The sequence below is a fragment of the Grampus griseus genome (genome assembly GCF_964374135.1).
Source record: "Grampus griseus genome assembly, chromosome: 1".
Taxonomy (NCBI): Eukaryota; Metazoa; Chordata; class Mammalia; order Artiodactyla; family Delphinidae; genus Grampus; species Grampus griseus.
The window spans coordinates 141,325,166-141,344,556 of record NC_139017.1 but is presented as its reverse complement, the minus strand read 5'-3'; the positions used below and the strand labels follow the sequence as shown (position 1 = coordinate 141,344,556).

The window sequence follows — 19,391 nt, the reverse complement described above, 5'->3', positions numbered from 1 at the left end:
GAAAAGTAACAACATATGAAGCAAAAACCAATGAAAAAATAAGCAGAAAGTCAAGTTGCAGTCTGGGAAAAAATGTGGACCTCAAAGAGTTTTGATTTGATAATGTGAACCACCAACTGTAAGTTTAGTAAACTGAGAACTTCATGTTTGTAAAAACTTAAGTTTTCCTTTGAAAGGGAGAAAACAATTCTTTCATACCCACTTAATTATACATTAAGCAATAGCATTCTTTTATCACACTTAGTTTTCTCCTGAGAGGCAGAACTGATGAAAAATTTCAAATAGGTTGGATATGATGAGCTTTCTTTAGAGTAGAATGGTACAACCAGAAATAAACAGGGGAGGAAAAATTTTTTTTTGAGATGCCAAGAAAAAAATTGCAAAGAAAAGGATTTATTTGTGAATAATATTTCTCAAAAAGCTACAACAGGAAGAAACCATCTAAATTTTATCCATGAGATAATGAAATCAGCCCAATCCTATTCCTTGCATATCTGGGCCTCCCTCTTTCCTCAAATCTTATGTTTGCCAGATAAGGAAGACTGACAGCAGTAAGAGTCATGAGTCTTAATAGCAAAGACTTTTCAAATATCCAAATAATGGAAATGGAAAATAGATTTAAAAGTAAGTATGCTAATAATAAAATCAGTCAGATATTTTATTAAGCAACTACCATGTGCCAAGACAAAATTAATAAGAAACATAATCCCTTTCCTCTAGAATCTTAGAATCTATTTGAAAGCAAAGCATAAATATATTTAAAGTACCATTATGCAACTATAGCAAAAGCTCTTTCACTTGACAATGTGAAATTAGTTGTGAGTGGTAGAAAGAAAAGTATAGGAATTCAGAAAAGAATAACACACTGGGTATGGAAAATTTAATAACCTTAAACTACAATTTTAAAGCTATTAAAATTTTTATGGAGAGACCTGGGTTCAAAATCACCGTTTTACCCCTTATCAGCTGAGTGAGCATGAACAATTTACTTAAATCACCAGGCCTCAGTTTCTCATCTGTAAAATAAGGATAATATCTACCTAACCACCTTTGGGGACTGCTGTGAAGGTTCAATGAAATAATGTAGGTAAATCATTTGACATGATACCTAGCACAAAGTAGACCCTCAATAAAAAGAGAGATGGTAGAGGAGGATGGATGATGGCCAAACTACAAACTGAGAAACTGAAAACTTCTGTAGAACTTTAAGGGGCTTACAGTTCTTTGAAAACAAGGGAAACAAAGAAGACTATAGCAAAAGAGGAGAAACTGATACGATGAGATACTCCTTCACAGTAACATCTCTTTTGTCACAGCAAAGATCTGTGCAAATATAAGCCAGTGTCTAATGGCCATTGATGAAGGGCAGCACTCAATGTCTGACTGCTTTCTGACGACAGAAACTCATTATGTCACTGGTTAGACTAGTTCATTCATAAAACTGCAGGTGTTCATAACACTATATAAAGTATTGATAGCAAAGCAATGCACATTCGAGGAACTCTATAGCCACATCCTGAGTAGAGTAGTAAAAGAAATTGTTCTAAGGCATTTTAGGGTAAGTATTAAAACACATTTCTTCAAAAGTGAAAACTGGTGGAACGGAAATGTCTCAGACCACCTCAATGAATCTCAAAATGAGACAGATCATGTGCATAATTTTCCTTGGGTTTGACTTTTCAGAGTTACTGACTTTATTATAAGCTTCTATTAACACAAAACTATCTTTGAAGACTAGAAATTCAGTAACAATACAAAATTGGATAGGCTTATTTGTTTCATTTTTGCCCTAAGTTGGGACATGCGGTTAAAGATAAATACAAGCACTCTGAATAGAGTCTTTCTTCAGCAAAGCAGCTATGTCACCTCAGGCAGCAAATCAGAGCAGAAATTGAGTGTAAAGTTCAAAAATCATTTCCCAAGAGCATAGAATACTTAAAATGTAGTATGGCTAGGTTAATGTTTACTTGTACTTTATTTCACTTAGCACTGGGTTATCAAGTGTACATCAAATAGCCTTCCCTGGATCTCCTAGAGCTTACTGGAAATTTTAATTTATTGAAGGAGTTTCATATATACAGCCCTTCCATGAAACAATTAGCACAGCATCTTGTCTGGCCATTATCTACGTCATAAAGTTGTTCAAAGAATTAATCAAAATGGTATACATACAAGTGTTTCAAAGTTATAAAATTCCATTAAAATGTTTACTTGTATTACTATTCATAATTGACTGCTTTTGTAGAATATTAAAAGAAATTAGGACATAAATAGATTCTTCATAAATATTTCATGTATCAGGGATCTTGAGTATAAACTAGCCCAAACCCCTTATTTTATATGACGTTCAGAGAGAAGTAACTTAGCCTAGGCCATACTCAATAAAATAATGACAAGAGCTTTGATGAGCCAGGGCTCCTGATTCAAGATGAATGCAATGGGTTCACCACTGGAGTTAGCTGCCTCACACTTTGATTCTTCAAAATTAACACGAGCTGTACAGATTTCTATTCTCCACTGGCCCAAATTCTTCTATACTGAAAACAGAAAATGAGCAGTGAGTCAATTCTGGAGCCCAGATTTATAATTTATAATATACAGTGATGATGTAGCATGCTTCCATGTAAGAAAGCAATCCTTTGGTAAAAGATTCTGACTGTTAATAATTCTCCCTCAGGTATTCATCTTTCTGGATGTATATTGAAAATACTTGCCTGCAATGAAGGAATCAACTGCAATGACATTAATCTCCTAACTAAAAGTGCAGGACAATGTGAAAAATGAAAGTCTGAAAAAGATGGGGGTATGGGGAGGATTCATGTCAGGTAAATCAGTATCCCAAGATGCTTACCAATAGTATTAAAGTTCATGTTATTTTGTTTTCAGAATTTAGCATTTATAACCCGAACTGCAGCTGCCCCAAAATAAGTAGTCAATTGTAGGGTACTTAAAACATAGCGTTTGGAAGCACTGCTCTGTGGATAGTTATATAATGAAAATAATGTACAGTATCACGGAAAGACTAACGACTAAAGTTGCTGGGACTGGGCTATATTTTCATATAGAACACTTTTTTATCTGTGTGTCTAAATCTATAAAACAGCAAAAATATTTGCAATCATTACTTTTTCAGGAAATTATTCCCATTTCTGAGTATAATATACATGTATAAGAGACCACCTGTCTTATCAATTTTTCAGTACACTTCTCAAAGTCAGACACCATATAGTGTTAACATGTTTTTAAGCTTTCACTGTATCTACCATAAATCTGGGTATACTGTAAGCATTCAGTACTGACAGAATGAGTTTTCTGTTATTGGACTTTTTTTTATTCATCACAATCTGGAATTGTGATGCCTAACTCACATTTCTCTACACATCTGTAGCAAAATATGCACAAAAACACTGCAGAAGTCTAACTGATATGTACAGAAAATTTAAAATACAGACATGTCCTAAGTTAAAAACTCAACACTATGTAAACTGTTCCACAAGGCCCATAAAATACAAAGCAGTGATAATTATAATTTACAAACACAAAATATAATGCACAGGCAAAATATAAAAAACACCATATAAAAAGTTCCATGATCCTAAGGAAAGTTTGAATTAGTAATGGGTTATTCAAAATACTTGCTTTATTTTTTAAAACCCACAATGTAAAGTGAGTGCTGTATAAGAACAAGGGAAGTGAGAAATTTTATAAAGCAAGATACTTACACGACACAGCAAATGTTTACTGTGGATAAAAGTGCATTCTTTACAAGAAAAGCCAGCTAGGACATATATTTCAAAAGAAAGTTGAAGTTTAAGACTGTGAAAAATAGCCTGATGATTTTACTTGGGCCCAACACAGGATAAGATTGCATTTCTGCAGAGATATAGCACCAGTGTTTTTAGCTCAAGTGCTATTTTAATATTTTTCCAAAATCAAATAACTCAGAAACAGTTGGAGAATACCTGTACCATTCAATTATTTAACACTATCTGGGAAAAATTCTCTTCTTGCAATACTGTAGATAGATTATTGTACTGAAAAAATATCCAGAACCAATAAATGTTTAACCTTCAAAACTAATGAACATGGACCAATAGAAAGCAGATAAGGAAAGAACTTCTATGCATCCCCCCAAAATGGTAATTCTCACTTCAGACACTTGTAGTCCATTACTCCTAGTCTACAACCTCCCTTTACTCCAGCCCATATATCTCTCATCAGCACCATGCAAGAAAGGCTTGGTGGGATTTTTAACCTCAGCCAATAATCTGCATCAGCCTCTCCAAGAGATAGCCTAAGAATATACATACTAAATAAAGTAATGTTCTTGCTATTGCAAAAGAAGTTTCAAGACAAGAAACCTTGTGATATCATTCCAAATAAGTTGCTGCCCCTTCCCCCACACAGAAATCAGGAATATGTCACTATACTGTGCTTTGTTAAGAGAATAACACAGTGATAAAAGGATGGATTTGAAGTCAGGCCATACAAATATTTGTAAATTTTGACAAGTGCCACACCACAAAAAAATAAGATAGCACTGGTTTAATGAAACAGGCAATCTTAAAAATTTATATAGTTGGTAGAAATTTAAATTAGTGCAACCATCCTGGAAGGCGATATAAGTATCCAAAAACCTAAAAATATGTATACAGTTTGACCCAGAAACTCAATTATTAATTGAATTTATTCAATGTCTTCTAGGAAAACAATAGGTTAAGTAAGCAAGGATGAATGTACAAGAATGTCCTCTAATGTGTGTAACTCCAAACTACCACAAAAACTCTAAATGTCTAACAGCATAGGACTGAATGGTAAAATGATTATGCCACAACCATACCATGAAGTACCATCCAAACATTAAACATTAAAAAGAATGATGGGGGGCTTCCCTGGTGGCGCAGTGGCTGAGAGTCCGTCTGCCGATGCAGGGGACACGTGTTCGTGCCCCGGTCCGGGAAGATCCCACATGCCGCGGAGCGGCTGGGCCCGTGAGCCATGGCCGCTGAGCCTGCGCGTCCGAAGCCTGTGCTCCGCAACAGGAGAGGCCACAACAGTGAGAGGCCCGCGTACCAAACAAAAAACAAAAGAATGATGGGGCTTCCCTGGTGGCGCAGTGGTTGAGAGTCCGCCTGCCGATGCAGGGGACACGGGTTCGTGCCCTGGTCTGGGAAGATCCCACATGCCGCGGAGCGGCTGGGCCCGTGAGCCATGGCCGCTGAGCCTGCGCATCCGGAGCCTGTGCTCCGCAACGGGAGAGGCCACAACAGTGAGACGCCCGTGTACCGCAAAAAAAAAAAAAAAGAATGATATATGTCACATTTACTTGGATAGAAAGACATTCATGATAGGTTGTTAAGTGAAAAGGGCAGATTACAAAGGGCAGGAATAGAACAATCTAATTTGTATTTTTTAAATTTTAATCATATAATTAAGAGAAAACATTCTGAAATAATATACCCAAAAATGTTAAACAATAACTATCTCTAAGTGATGGAATTAAAGGTGAATACTAATTTATTCTTTGTAAATTTATACATTTTCTCATTTTTCTATAATGAGTTATTACTTTTACAAGCTGTAAATAGTTTTTTTATATTTTGAATTTAAAAATTAATAGTGGTAAATCTACACGAAACAAATAGCTTATTAACAGTTGATTATGTAAATCCATGTATGGACTTGAATATACCTACACAACTAATCTCAGCTCTATAATTATACACCTTGAGTTGTGACTTTCAAAAATTAGCACTTCTTCAAAATTCTAATTTAGACGTTTTTCGGATTTCAAAGGTATGGAGAGACCTCTGTGTCATCCTAACACAACCAATACTGTTCCTGTACTGTTGTACAATTTATTTTTAGTTTGCTTTGCAATTGTAAATAAATTACAGTTTTATCAATGTGCAGTGCTGTGCTGTGCTGTGCTGGGCCTTGCCTTTTGAGTTACTGCCCAGCCCCCCTTAAAAAAACTAAACCACTTCTATAATAAACTGCCTGAAGTTCATAAGGAAAGCCACAGCAGAATGCCACTTCCGGTACGCGGGCCTCTCACTGTTGTGGCCTCTCCTGTTGCGGAGCACAGGCTCCGGACCCACAGGCTCAGCGGCCATGGCTCACGGGCCCAGCCGCTCCATGGCATGTGGGATCTTCCCGGACCGGGGCACGAACCCATGTCCCCTGCATCGGCAGGCGGACTCTCAACCACTGCGCCACCAGGGAAGCCCAGAATGCCACTTCTTTAACAGCTTTAGAAAGGAGTAATCATCAGTGAGACTCCCCACCCCCACCCCAAGAAATGAAGGAGAAACATCAAGTAGAGTTACGCAGACATTCAAACAAGTCTGATTTTTCTCTCCTTCCAATCTCCACCACAATACTACAGGGGAAGACAAACCTTAATATACATTCAGAGAAGAGAAGTTTAAAAATAACTTAAATTACCTAAGATTTCATAATAATTTATTAATCTAATACTAAACTAAATAGGAACTTCATATTAAAAATACGACATTTAGATTTTAGTCTTTCAGATTAGAATTATAGACGGACTATGTATGGTATACTGAACTACCTATAAGGAATGTTAAAGACATTCAAGAATACATAGAATTTCATTACTTGTCATATAAAGAAAAAAGTACTTGAAATAAGTCAGACAGCGAAAGACAAATACTGCATGATCTGACTTATATGTGTAATCTAAAAGGAAAACCAAATCATAAGAATCATAAGTTTACCAGAGTAAACTGGTAGCTGGCAGGTGTGGGTGGAGAATGAGTAAAGGTGGTCAAAAGGTACAAACTTCCAGTTATAAGATGAATAAGTTCTGGGGATCCAATGTACAGCATAGTAACTATAGTTAAACAATACCTCATTGTATACTTGAAAGTTGCTAAAAGAGTAATCTTAAAAGTTCCCACCAAAAAAAAAAAAAAGAACTACGTGAGGTGATGAATGTGCTAACTAACCTTTCTGTGGCTATCAGTTTGCAATACATATGTATATCAAATCATCACGATGTACACCTTAAACTTACACAATCTTATATGTCAAGCACATCTCAATAAAGCTGAAAAAAGAAAGTACTTACCACTAAGTCCCAATTATTTTGTTCTAGCAACGTAATAGCTTCATCAATGTTTTCAATGCCAGTACAAGCCTAAAAACAAAGTAAGAATTTTAGATAGGATTTTGGGAGTGGAGAGGTTAATTAGTGTTAAAAAAAATAAACAGCATAATGTGTAATTTAAGTTTGAATAGGTATATGAATAAAGCCAATACACTAAATGCCTAAAACTTCAAAGCATTTTACACAGACGGTTTGAAAATTGTTAATTACAATGTAAATTTACATTACACTGAAATAAAAGACAATAAAGTAATATAATATGTTTAAATGCTGAGCTCTGGAGCCCAGGATGATCTCTATATCTCTAACTGCCCAGAACAACTTTATTAAGAGCTTCTGATGGACAGCCATGTGTTAAAAATGAACTTCAATCCGTACTTTGTACTTTATACAAAAATTAACTCAAAATAATAACAGACGAAAACCCCGCTGCAGCCATTGCCACAACCACAATGCTGAAGTGCAAGAAGCAGAGTCAGCAGCAACCCCCACTGCCAGAACAGGAAGACACTGGAGAGGGATGAAAGTTCCATCAGACCACCCAGCCTCCTGGGCCCTCCCATCATGACCAATGGAAACCCTGGTGACCCCAAATCAGCTCTTCACAGAGGTCCTCCAGGGTCAAGGGGACCAATGATTCCACCACTGCTGAGTCTCCCACCTCCTCCCTGGAGCAGAGGCCGAATTTGGGGAGGGCTGAGCTCCAAATCTGGCTCATATGGTCATAGTTGGTGGAGGGGCTAATGCTAAACTTCCTTTTCCTGGACCAGGCCATGGAGATCCCTCCAGGGAGGCTTACACAAAGAGCGGAGAAATCCTCAAAGCCTCAAGAGCTGGTCTCTTATCAAGAATACCTGCCCAGCGCTTCCCTGGTGGCACAGTGGTTGGGAGTCCGCCTGCCGATGCAGGGGACATGGTTTCGTGCCCCGGTTCGGGAGGATCCCAAATGCCGCAGAGCGGTTGGGCCCGTGGGCCATGGTCGCTGGGCCTGCGCGTCCGGAGCCTGTGCTCCAAAGTGGGAAAGGCCGCGACGGTGAGAGGCCCGCATACCGCAAAAAAAAAAAAAAATTATACCTGCCCATCCAAGGATGGACCCCAGGTTATGGAAGTCAGATTCAACCACCCTGTCTGCCGGCATTTTGCCAAAAAGGTCCACTGTCCATATGAGGACTGAGCTCTGTGCCTTCTACCACGCAGAGTCCATGGACCTCCTCTGTGAGACTGTGCCTTCCCATCCAGGCTTGAAGGAGCCTTCTGTGACCTAGTGGCAATATACTTCCCTGTGGCCCTGTGATGTCTACTGTGGGGCTGTTCCAACTACCACCCTCAGTCAGTGACACCTATCCCCATGGCCACCTCCCCCATGTGGGGTCCAAAGTTGTGTTCATCACTGGTGCACGGTGTGCACTCTTTCTTCTGATCCAGCCTCCAGAGCCTCATCTTCAGGACCCCATCTTTGCTCCATTCAACTGCCTCCTGGATCCTCTTCCCCCTCGCCAATGGACGGCTGAACAGGAAACCTCTTTAGTGCTGTTTCTTGTTCATCTGTCCACCGAGCCCCCAGTGTTGCCCTTGATTCCTGAGAGCTGTAGAGCAGTTTCCTACCATTCCCTTCTTCTAGCTGCTTGCTTTCAGTCCATTATATGTCACAACCCCTACCCCCAATGTTGTCACCTGCTCTGTGAAACTCATCAGGTTGTCTGACCTGGGGTCAATTTAAATGACTGGTACAGAGTTACTCCCTAAAAGGCTACACTTCCTGTTTTGGGGTTTTGTAATTTGTGTGTCAATAGCATGATCACCACTGCTATGGTCTGTGGTCAGTGCACTTTGTGAAACTGTACGTCCCCTCATAGCCTTTTTCAGTGTCCACAGCATTTTTGTGACTTCCAACAGTTGAGTACATTCTTCTGCCAAATTGAGTGAGGCCACTGGTACCCTCTAGACTTTCCCCACCTCCCAACGTGGGAGAATTATGAAACTTTCCACAAGACTGCCTCCCTGGCCCTCCCCATTCTTCTTCTAGTGTCAGTTTCTCTGGGTTTGACACAGGCCCAAGAGATGTCCTCTAAAGCCTCTGATGGGCCTACCCTATCTCATCTCCAGCCCGTTTTACTTAGACTACATCACCGTGAGGCCACCAGCCCTTTTGTTTGAACTCTGTGAATCTCCACTTGGCCTACCTTTGGATAGAACCTGGGCAGTACTCTTGCCCACTTCCAACCTTCTTCTCCTACATCCCTGGCACTGGTTGTTTTCTATGAAAATGGCAGTGAACAGGTTCATATTTGAACTGGCCCTGAGGAAATAGGTCAGGAGCTGTGCGGGCAAGAGGGAGGGATGAGAGCCATTGGAGAAATGAGAATGAATTATTTTCTTAAATTTTTTTATATTAGTTACAAACGCAGTGGAAAATAAATACATACATACCTAAATAAATAAATAAATAACCTAAAGTAAAACCCCAAACTACAAAGCCTCTAGATCTGTGCTGTCAGATATGGTAGCTACTAGACAGATATGGCTAATGAGCCCTTGAAATGTGGCTCAACTGAGTTAACATGTGTTGCATTAAATACATACCAGTGTAGGCCTTAGTACAAAAATAAAAATGTAAAGTATCTCAATAATTTTTCTAGTGAATAAATGTTGAAACGATCATTTAAAATATATTAGCTTAAATACAACATAAATGTTTAAATTAATTTCACCTGTTTCTTTTACATTTTACACGTCTTAATGTGGATACTAAAAAATTTTTAATTACATATATGACATTCAATTTCTAATTCCATTCTAGAAAAAAACATAGAAGGAAATCTTTGTGACATTTAGATTCAACAGCAAAAGTACAATCCAAAAAATGGATAAAGTGGACTTTATTAAGAACTACTACTCAGGGTTTCCCTGGTGCGCAGTGGTTGAGAGTCTGCCTGCCGATGAAGAGGACACGGGTTCATGCCCCAGTCCGGGAAGATCCCACATGCCGCGGAGCAGCTAGGCCCGTGAGCCATGGTCACTGGGCCTGCGCGTCCGGAGCCTGTGCTCCGCAACGGGAGAGACCACAACAGTGAGAGGCCCGCGTACTGAAAAAAAAAAAAAAAAAAAAAGATACCGAAAAAAAAAGAACTACTACTCAGAAATTTCCTGGCAGTCCAGTGGTTAGGATTCCGCACTTTCACTGCCAAGGGCCCAGGTTCGATCCCTGGTCAGGAAACTAGGATCCCACAAGCTGCGTGGTGAGGCCAAAAAAGAATTAATAAAGAGAAGCTTTTAAAAAAAAGAACTACTGCTCTTCGAAAGACACTGTTAAGAGAATGAAAAGGCAAGCCACACGCTTGGGAGAAAATATCTGCAAAACACATGTAACAGAGGACTAATAACCAGAATATAAGAATTTTAAATTCTCAAAACTCAGTTTAGATAAATTGTAAGTAGCAAAAGATTTTAACAGAAACTTGACCAAAGACGATATACACATGAGAATAAGGACATGAAAAAACACTCAACATCATTAGTCATTAGGGAAATGCAAAACAAACAGAGAGATACCATTTCCATATGTTAGAGTGACAAAAGCCCAAAATACAAACAATATCAAGTGATGGTAAGGATGCAGAAAAACTGGAACTCTCATATACTGTTGGGGAGGAAGCAAAATGATATAGCCACTCTGAAAACAGTGCTAACAGATTAGCAGTTTCTTAGAAAGTTATGACACAGTAATTCCACTCCTAGGTACTTATCTAAAAGAAATAAAAACTTATGTTCACATGAAAATTATACATGAATGTTTTTAACAGCTTTATTTATAATGGCTGAAAACAGACCACACCCCAAATGGCCTTCAACTGTACATTCATACAATAGAAAACTACTCAGCGACAAAAATGAACAAATTACTAACAACACAAAACAATGTGGATAAACCTCAAATGCTAAGTAAAAGCGAGACTCAAAAGGCTACAAACTGTATGATTCCATTTATATGACATTCTAGAAAGACAAAGTTAAAAGAACAGGGGACATATTAATGATTACTAGGGTTATCAGGTGGGAATAGGGGTTGACTACAAACACCAAGAGGGAATTTTGCAGGGTAAAGGAACAGTTTGAACCCTGAATAACATAAAAAAGCAACAAAAGGCAACCAAGTAAGACATTTAAAAATGCAATCTTCATCTTAAGCTACATGAAAAGACAAGGATAAACCAAAGGCTTGAAAGTACTAATAAAAGCTACTGAGAACAGTTAAGGTAAGGGCAGAAGTTACACAGAAGGAAGCAGAAAGAAAAACTACAGGGACTGCAGAGCAAGCCTAACAGCAGCAATTATCAGAAAGCACAAGCAAAAGTACACCTCCTTCAATGACATCACCATTTGTCTTCAAAAAAAACCAAAACACAGTGGAGGACATAGTTCCAAGAGCCCATCCCTCCATAGAAACATGAAAAAATTGAGAAAACTGTCAAAACTGTCAAAAACTGTCAGAATCAAATTTGCCAAAACTCTGGAAAACAGCCAAAGCTATAGGTCAACCAAGCAAATGCTGAAACAAGAAAAAGGTGACTTATTGTAAAAACAGTATGAAAACCCTGAGGCATTTTTATTTCCCCTTCCTCACTCTTGGCTCAAGAGCAGTCTTGAATGCACTAGCCTACATTCCAATGGTTGGACCCTGGACCCTGGTTCTAGAGGGAGCCAAGAAGACTTTGTTCTCAAAGAATGTTTGTCTCTTGTGACCTATCAGGCTACCTGAAGGACTGACTGAAGGCACTCTCCTTTGTTTCATCGACTTGGATCTCACTTAAGACAGCAAAGTAGCTAGCAGGGGGCAATTCTTCAAAAATACTTTAAGGCTGGGGCTTCCCTGTTGGCACAATGGTTAAGAATCTGCCTGCCAATGCAGGGGACATAGGTTCCATCCCTGGTCTGAGAAGATGCCACATGCCACAGAGCAACTAAGCCCATGCACCACAACTACTGAGCATGGGCTACAGAGCCCGGAAACCACAACCACTGAGCAGCCCACACGCCGCATCTACTGGAGCCTGAGCGCCCTACAGCCCGCGTGCCTCAACTACTGAGCCCACGTGCTGCAACTACTGAAGCCTGTGCACTCTAGGGCCTGCGTGCCACAACTACTGAACACACATGCCACAACTACTGAGCCCGTATGCTGCAACTACTGAAGTCCGTGTGCCTAGAGCCCGTGCTCCGCAACAAAAGAAACCACTGCAATGAGAAGCCCATGCACCACGATGAAGAGTAGCCCCCACTCACCACAACTAGAGAAAGCCCACACACAGCAACAAAGACCCAAAGCAGCCAAAAATAAATAAACTTAAAAGAAAAACACTTTAAGGCAAATGAAAACTCCACTGCCACCTGGGACAAAATATTACAGTTGAGTCAAACAACAGAAATGTCCAAAACCTGGAGGAAAAGCTGCAAAGTGAGTTTCTTTGGGAAATTAGGGCACTGGAAAACATTTGGGCAATTCAGAAGGGCATGCATATGTCCAAGGCAGGACACTTACTCAGAGAAAACTACTGGCTCATCTCTACGCTCAGCAAAAGCAGGAAGTGAAGGCTAACATAGAGTTTTAAACAGCCTAGCTGAGTGTTAGAGTGCCCCAACACAGAGCCAGTCTACAAGGGCTAGGAAAGGATTTTCTTCCTTCCTTTCTTTTTCTTTCTTCTTATTTTCTTTTTTACTCTACGCGTTCAGGAAATCTCTCTCGCAACACTAGCAGACCACAACTAAAGAAAAAGAGATTTCAGACACTGTTACATACTAAATGTTTATGTTCCCCCACCCCCCTCAAATTTATATGTTGAAGCCCTAAGGCCCAGCGTGATGATACATTGAGATGAGCCTTTGGGAGGTAATTAGGTTTAGATGAGGTCATAAAGGCGTGTAACAGCAAAGAGCCAATTTTGACTCCAAGTTGTATCTGTTTCTTTGACTTTAACCTTTGCTTTTCATTGATTTTGTTATTATGATCATACATGATGGCCTGCCTCAGGGAACCCTGCTGCCTCTGCCTGAATGTTAAACTAAAGTGCCTTTGTTCAGCTCAAAGGGAGACAATCTGACCCTGCCCACCTGTGAACAGCTGCAGAAAAGAAGAAATTAACACATCCCCTCCTATTCTGCAAGATAAATGGCCTTTTTACTTCCTCGCGTCCTCTCCCTCTCTCCTTCTTCTATAAAAGAAACTGGCATCTAGACCCCAATAAGATGGTTATTTTGAGACATTATTCTGCCACCTCCTCAGTCTGCCGGGTTTCCGAATAAAGTCGCTATTCCTTGTCTCAACACCTCGTCTCCCAATTTACTGGCCTGTCATGTGGCGAGCAGAGTGAACTTGGACTCAGAGGAGCCCTCAGGATGGGATTAGTGGCCCTTATAAAAAGAGACAAAGAGAGGCTGCTCTTGCTCTCTCATCTCTTTCTCAATGCCATGTGAAAACAAAGAGATAAGTGGCCATCTGCAAGTCAGGAAGAGAGTTCTCACCAGAATCCAACCATGCTTGCACCCTGATCTCAGACTTCCAGCCTTCAGAACTGTGAACAAATAGATTTATGTGCTTTGGTATTTTGTTATGGTAGCCAGAGCAGATTAAGACAGAAACCACTCATGATGAAAAAAATTTACAAATATAGTTTAGAAAAGTCACTAAACAAACAGAAAATAAAAACCCGTAGAGAGAACCAAAAACAAACCATGAGTAATGGAGAAGAATCTGATTTCCAGAGTTATCACACTGCAATATTTTAAATGTCCATTTTTCAAAACCAAATTGTGAGGCATTCAGGGAAACAAAAAGTATGGTCCATTCAAAGGAGAAATTAGTAGAAATTGTCTGTGATGGAAGAACAGACAACAGACTTACTAGACAAAGACTTTCAATCACTATCTTAAATATGCTCAAAGAGCTCAAAGAAACCATGGAAAAAGAACTAATGAAAACCAGAAGGATGACATGTCAACAAATAGAGAATATCAATAAAGAGATAAAGATTTTACAAAACAGAAAAAATCTAGAACTGAATAGTACAACAGCTGAAATGAAAAATTAGCTACAGGATTTAAGAGCAACTTTAGGCAGGCAGAAGAAAGATAAGAGCACTTGAGGAGAGGTCAACTAAAATTATCCAGTCTCAGAAGCATGAAGGAAAATGAACAGAGCCTAAGAGATATATGGGACCCCACCAAGTGTACCAACATATGCATAACAGGGAGTCTCAGAAGGAAAAGAAGGAGCAGAAAAAATATTTGAAGAAATAATAGCTGAAAACTTCCCAAATTTGATAAAAGACAAGAAACTGCATATTCAAGAAGTTCAATAGGTTCCAAGAAGGATAAATACAAAGACATCCATACCAAAACACATTATGATAAACTATCAAAAGCCAAAGAGAATCTTCAAAATAGCAAAAGAAAAGTAGTTCATGTACAAGGAATCCTCAATAAGATTAAAAGCTAATTTCTCATAAGAAACTATAAAGGTCATAAGGCAGTGGGATAACATACTTTAAATGAAAAACAAAAACTGTGAACAACAAAAAAAAAACTGAAGGAGAAATAAAGACACTCCTAGATAAACAAAAGCTGAAGTAGTCTGTCACTACTAGACCTATGCTACAAGAAGTGCTAAATAAGAAATGAAAAGATACTAGACAGTCACTGGAAGCTATACAAAGAAATAAATAACACTGGTAAACGTAAGTACACAGGTAAATATACTGGGTGGGCCGAAAAGTGCCTTTGGTTTTTTAAGTAAAAATAAAAGACACATTTTCACCAAGAACTTTATTGAACAACATATTCATCCTTTTGTTCCACTACCTTCTGCCATTTTTCAGGTAACTCCATAATTTGATCTTCCCAAAACTTTTTATCTTTCTGAGCAAAGAACCATTCCAGGTACTTTTACAGTCTTCCAGGGGATTGAAATTTTTTGCATTAAGAGAATTTTGCAAAGACCGAAATAAATGGAAATCCGAAGGTGCAATGTCTTGTGAATATGGCGGATGAATCAGAACTTCCCAGCCAAGCTGTTACAGTTTTTGCCTGGTCATCAAAGAAACATGCAGTCTTGCATTATCTCATTGGAAGATTAGGTGTTTTTTGTTGACTAATACTGGATGCTTTTAATAGAGTGCCACTTTCAGTTGGTCTAATTGGGAGTAGTACTTGTTGGAATTAATCGTTTGGTTTTCCAGAAGCAGCTCATAATAGAGGACTCCATTCCAATCCCACCATATTCACAGCATCACATTCTTTGGATGAAGACCAGCTTTTGATGTGGTTGGCAGTGGTTCATTTTGCTTGCCCCATGATCTGTTCCATTCCACATTATTGTACAGTACCCACTTTTCATCGCCTGTCACAATTTGTTATAAAAACGGAACACTTTCATTACGTTTCAGTAGAGGATCCCATGCACAAATATGGTCAAGAAAGATTTTTTCACTTAACTTATGTGGAACCCAAACATCAAAGTGATTCACACAACCAAGCTGGTGCAAATGATTTTCAGCATTTGACTTGGATATTTTGAGTATGTTGGCTATGTCCTGCATGGTATATATAACGTTGATTGTTCTCAATTATTGTTTTCATTTGATTGTTATCAACTTCAACTAGTCTACCCAACCATGGAGCATCATCCAGCAAGAAATCTCCATCATGTAACTTCACAAACCACTTTTTACATATTCAATCAGTTGCAGCACCTTCTCCATATACTGCATAAATCTTTTTGTGCATTTCAGTTGCGTTTTTACCTTTCCTGAAATAATAAAGCATAATATGCCGAAAATGTTGCTTTTTTCCCTCCATCTTCAATATTAAAATAGCTACACAAAAATTCACCAATTTTGAAGTCTTTTTTTAAATGCACGCTGATATGACAGCTGTCACATACAATCTAACAAAATTGTTTCAAATGAAATTAAGCCAACTAAGTGCTACTAGAGCCATCTTACAGAACAAAAACGAACGAAACTTTTGGCCCATCCAATAAAAGCCAGTATTATTGTGCTTTCGGTTTGTAACTCCTCCTTTTTTCTGTATGATTTAACAGAAAAATGCATAAAATAGTAATTACAAAATGATGTTAATGGGCATATAATGTATAAAGATGCAAGATGTGATTACAACATAAAGGAAAAAAGAGAGGAGCATAGTTGTATACTCTTGAAGTTGGTATTAATTCAAATTAGATTGTTATAAATAGAAGGGGTTACTTGTAATTCGTAGAGCAACCACTAAAAAAACCCAAAAAATATACATAAAAAGAAATGAGAAAGGAATCAAATCAGTACAACACAAAAAAGTCAAACACAAATGGAGGAAATGAAGGAACTGAGCAGGGAAGAAAGATACAACACATAAAAAACAACCTTTTTGGGTTTCCCTGGTGGCGCAGTGGTTAAGATTCTGCCTGCAGATGCAGGGGACATGGGTTCATGCCCCGGTCCGGGAAGATCCCATATGCCACAGAGCGGCTAGGCCCGTGAGCCATGGCAGCTGAGCCTGCGCGTCCGGAGCCTGTGCTCCGCAACGGGAGAGGCCACAACGGTGAGAGGCCCGCTTACCGCAAAAAAAAAAAAAAAACCTTTTATGATGAAAACACTTAACTATGAATAAAAGGGAACTTCTTTAACATGATAAAACACATTTATGAAAAACCCAGAACATCATACTCAATCATGAAAGAATAAAAGCCTTTATTTACCGTATGATCAGGAACAAGATAAGAATGCCCACTTTTGCCACTTTTATGCAACATTATATTGGAAATTCTAGCCAGATCAATTAGGCAAGAAAAAGGAAATTAAAAACATAGAAACTGGAATAGAAGTAAAATATCCCTATTCCCAGATGACACGATCTTATACAAAATCCTAAGGAATTCACACACACACACACACACACACACAAAAAACAAAAACTATGAGAAATAATAATAAATTCAGCAAAGTTGCAGGATAAAAGATCAAAACTCAGTAATATTTCTATATACTAGCAAAGAACAATCTGAAAAGGATGTTAAGAAAATAATTCTGGGGGTTCCCTGGTGGTACAGTGGTTCAGAATCCGCCTACCAATGCAGGGAAGACAGTTTTGAGCCCTGGTCCGGGAAGATCCCACATGCCATGAAGCAACTAAGCCCGTGCTCCACAACTACTGAGCCTGCACTCTAGCCTGCAAGCCACAAGTACTGAAGCCCACATGCCTAGAGCCCATGCTCTGCAACAAGAGAAGCCACCACAATGAGATGCCCACACACTGCAACGAAGAGTAGCTCCTGCTCCACACAACTAGAGAAAGCCCGCATGCAGCAACGAAGACCCAACACAGCCAAAAATAAAGAAAGAAAGAAAGAAAATAATTCTGTTTATGATATGGTACAAAAGAATAAAATATCAAGGAATAAGTTTAACCAAGGAAGTGAAAGATTTGTACAGTGAAAACTTCAAAACGTGGCTGACAGAAATTTTAAAAGAACTAAATAAGTGAAAAGACATCAAATGTTCACAGATTCTAAGACTTACTACCATTAAGAGAACACGGACTTCCCTGGTGATGCAGTGATTAAGAATCCACCTGCCAATGCAGGGGACACAGGTTTGATCTGTGGTCTGGGAAGATACCACATGCCGTGGAGCAACTAAGCCCGTGCGCCACAACTACTGAGCCTGCGCTCTAGAGCCCGCAAGCCACAACAACTGAGCCCGCGTGCCACAACTACTGAAGCCCGTGTGCCTAGACTCTATGCTACGCAACAAGAGAAGCCACTGCAATGAGTAGCCCATGCACCACAACAAAGAGTCGCCCCCGCTTGCTGCAACTAAAGAAAGCCCACATGCAGCAACAAAGATCAAACACAGCCATAGATAAATAAATAAATTTTTAAAAAAGAGAGAGAGAACAATACTACCCAAAGTAATCTACAGATTCAATGCAATCCCTATCAAAATTCCAACAGCGTTTTTTGTAGAAATGGAAAAAGCTGACCCTCAAATTCATATAGAACTGCAAGGGATCCATAATAGTGAAAACAATCTTTGAAAAAAATATCAAAGTTGAAATACGGAGGGCTTCCCTGGTGGCACACTGGTTAAGAATCTGCCTTCCAATGCAGGGGACAAGGGTTCAAGCCCTGTTCCAGGAAGATCTCACATGCCGCGGAGCAACAAAGCCCATGCGCCACAACTACTGAAGTCCACGTGCCTAGAGCCTGTGCTTCGCAACAACAGAAGCCCCTGCAATGAGAAGCCCACACACTGCAATGAAGAGTAGCCCCCACTCACTGCAACTAGAGAAAACCCGTGTTCAGCAAAGAAGACCCAATGCAGCCCAAAATAAAATTAATTAATTAAAAGAAAAAAAAGTTGAAAGACTCACCCTTCCTGATTTCAAAACATACTACAAAGCTACAGTAATCCAAACAGTGTAAAAACAATGTACAACAGATATTAAGACATATAATAGAATTGAAAGTCCATTAAGTAAACCCATACATCTACGGACAACTGACTGTTCAAAACTGTGCCAAAACAATTCAATAAGGAAAGAACAGTCTATTCAACAAATGCTGCTGAGACAACTGGATATCCACATGCAAAATAATGAAGTTGGACGCCTACCTCACACCATATACAACAATTAACTCAAAATGGATTAACAGATAGGAGGGGAAGATGGCGGAAGAGTAAGACGCGGAGATCACCTTCCTCCCCACAGATACATCAGAAATACATCTACACGTGGAACAACTCCTACAGAACACCTACTGAACGCTGGCAGAAGACCTCAGACCTCCCAAACGGCAAGAAAGTCCCCACGTGCCTGGGTAGGGCAAAAGAAAAAAGAATAAACAGAGACAAAAGGATAGGGACGTGACCGGAACCAGTGGGAGCGAGCTGTGAAGGACGAAAGGTTTCCACACACTAGGAAGCCTCTTCGCAGGAGGAGACTGCGGGTGTTGAAAGGGGAAAGCTTCGGAGCCGTGGAGGAGAGCACAGCAACAGGGATGGGGGGGCAAAGCGGAGAGATTCCCGCACAGAGAATCGGTGCCGAACGGCACTCACCAGACCCAGAGGCTTGTCTGCTCACCCACCGGGGTTGGCGGGGCTGGGAGCTGAGGCTCGGGCTTCGATCGGAGTGCAGGGAGAGGACAGGGGGTGTTGGGGTGAACACAGCCTGCCGGGGGTTAGTGCACCACGGCTAGCCGGGAGGG

At 39.7% G+C, this 19,391-nt stretch overlaps 1 protein-coding gene and 1 pseudogene across 2 annotated transcripts in view; one reads left to right on the top strand and one right to left on the bottom strand.

Annotated features, from left to right (window-relative positions):
* The window catches only part of FAF1 (Fas associated factor 1), a 484,966-nt gene that overhangs the window by 377,178 nt on the left and 88,397 nt on the right, over nucleotides 1–19,391 (bottom strand). The window contains exon 2 of the mRNA XM_082669609.1: nucleotides 7,097–7,165. Within this exon, the coding sequence (XP_082525735.1) occupies nucleotides 7,097–7,165 (69 nt within the window). The remainder of the gene's footprint in view (nucleotides 1–7,096; nucleotides 7,166–19,391) is intronic.
* Nucleotides 7,588–8,354, top strand: LOC309822975 (proline-rich protein 3-like; annotated as a pseudogene). Its single transcript has 2 exons — nucleotides 7,588–8,007; nucleotides 8,222–8,354. The product of its transcript is annotated as a proline-rich protein 3-like (transcript).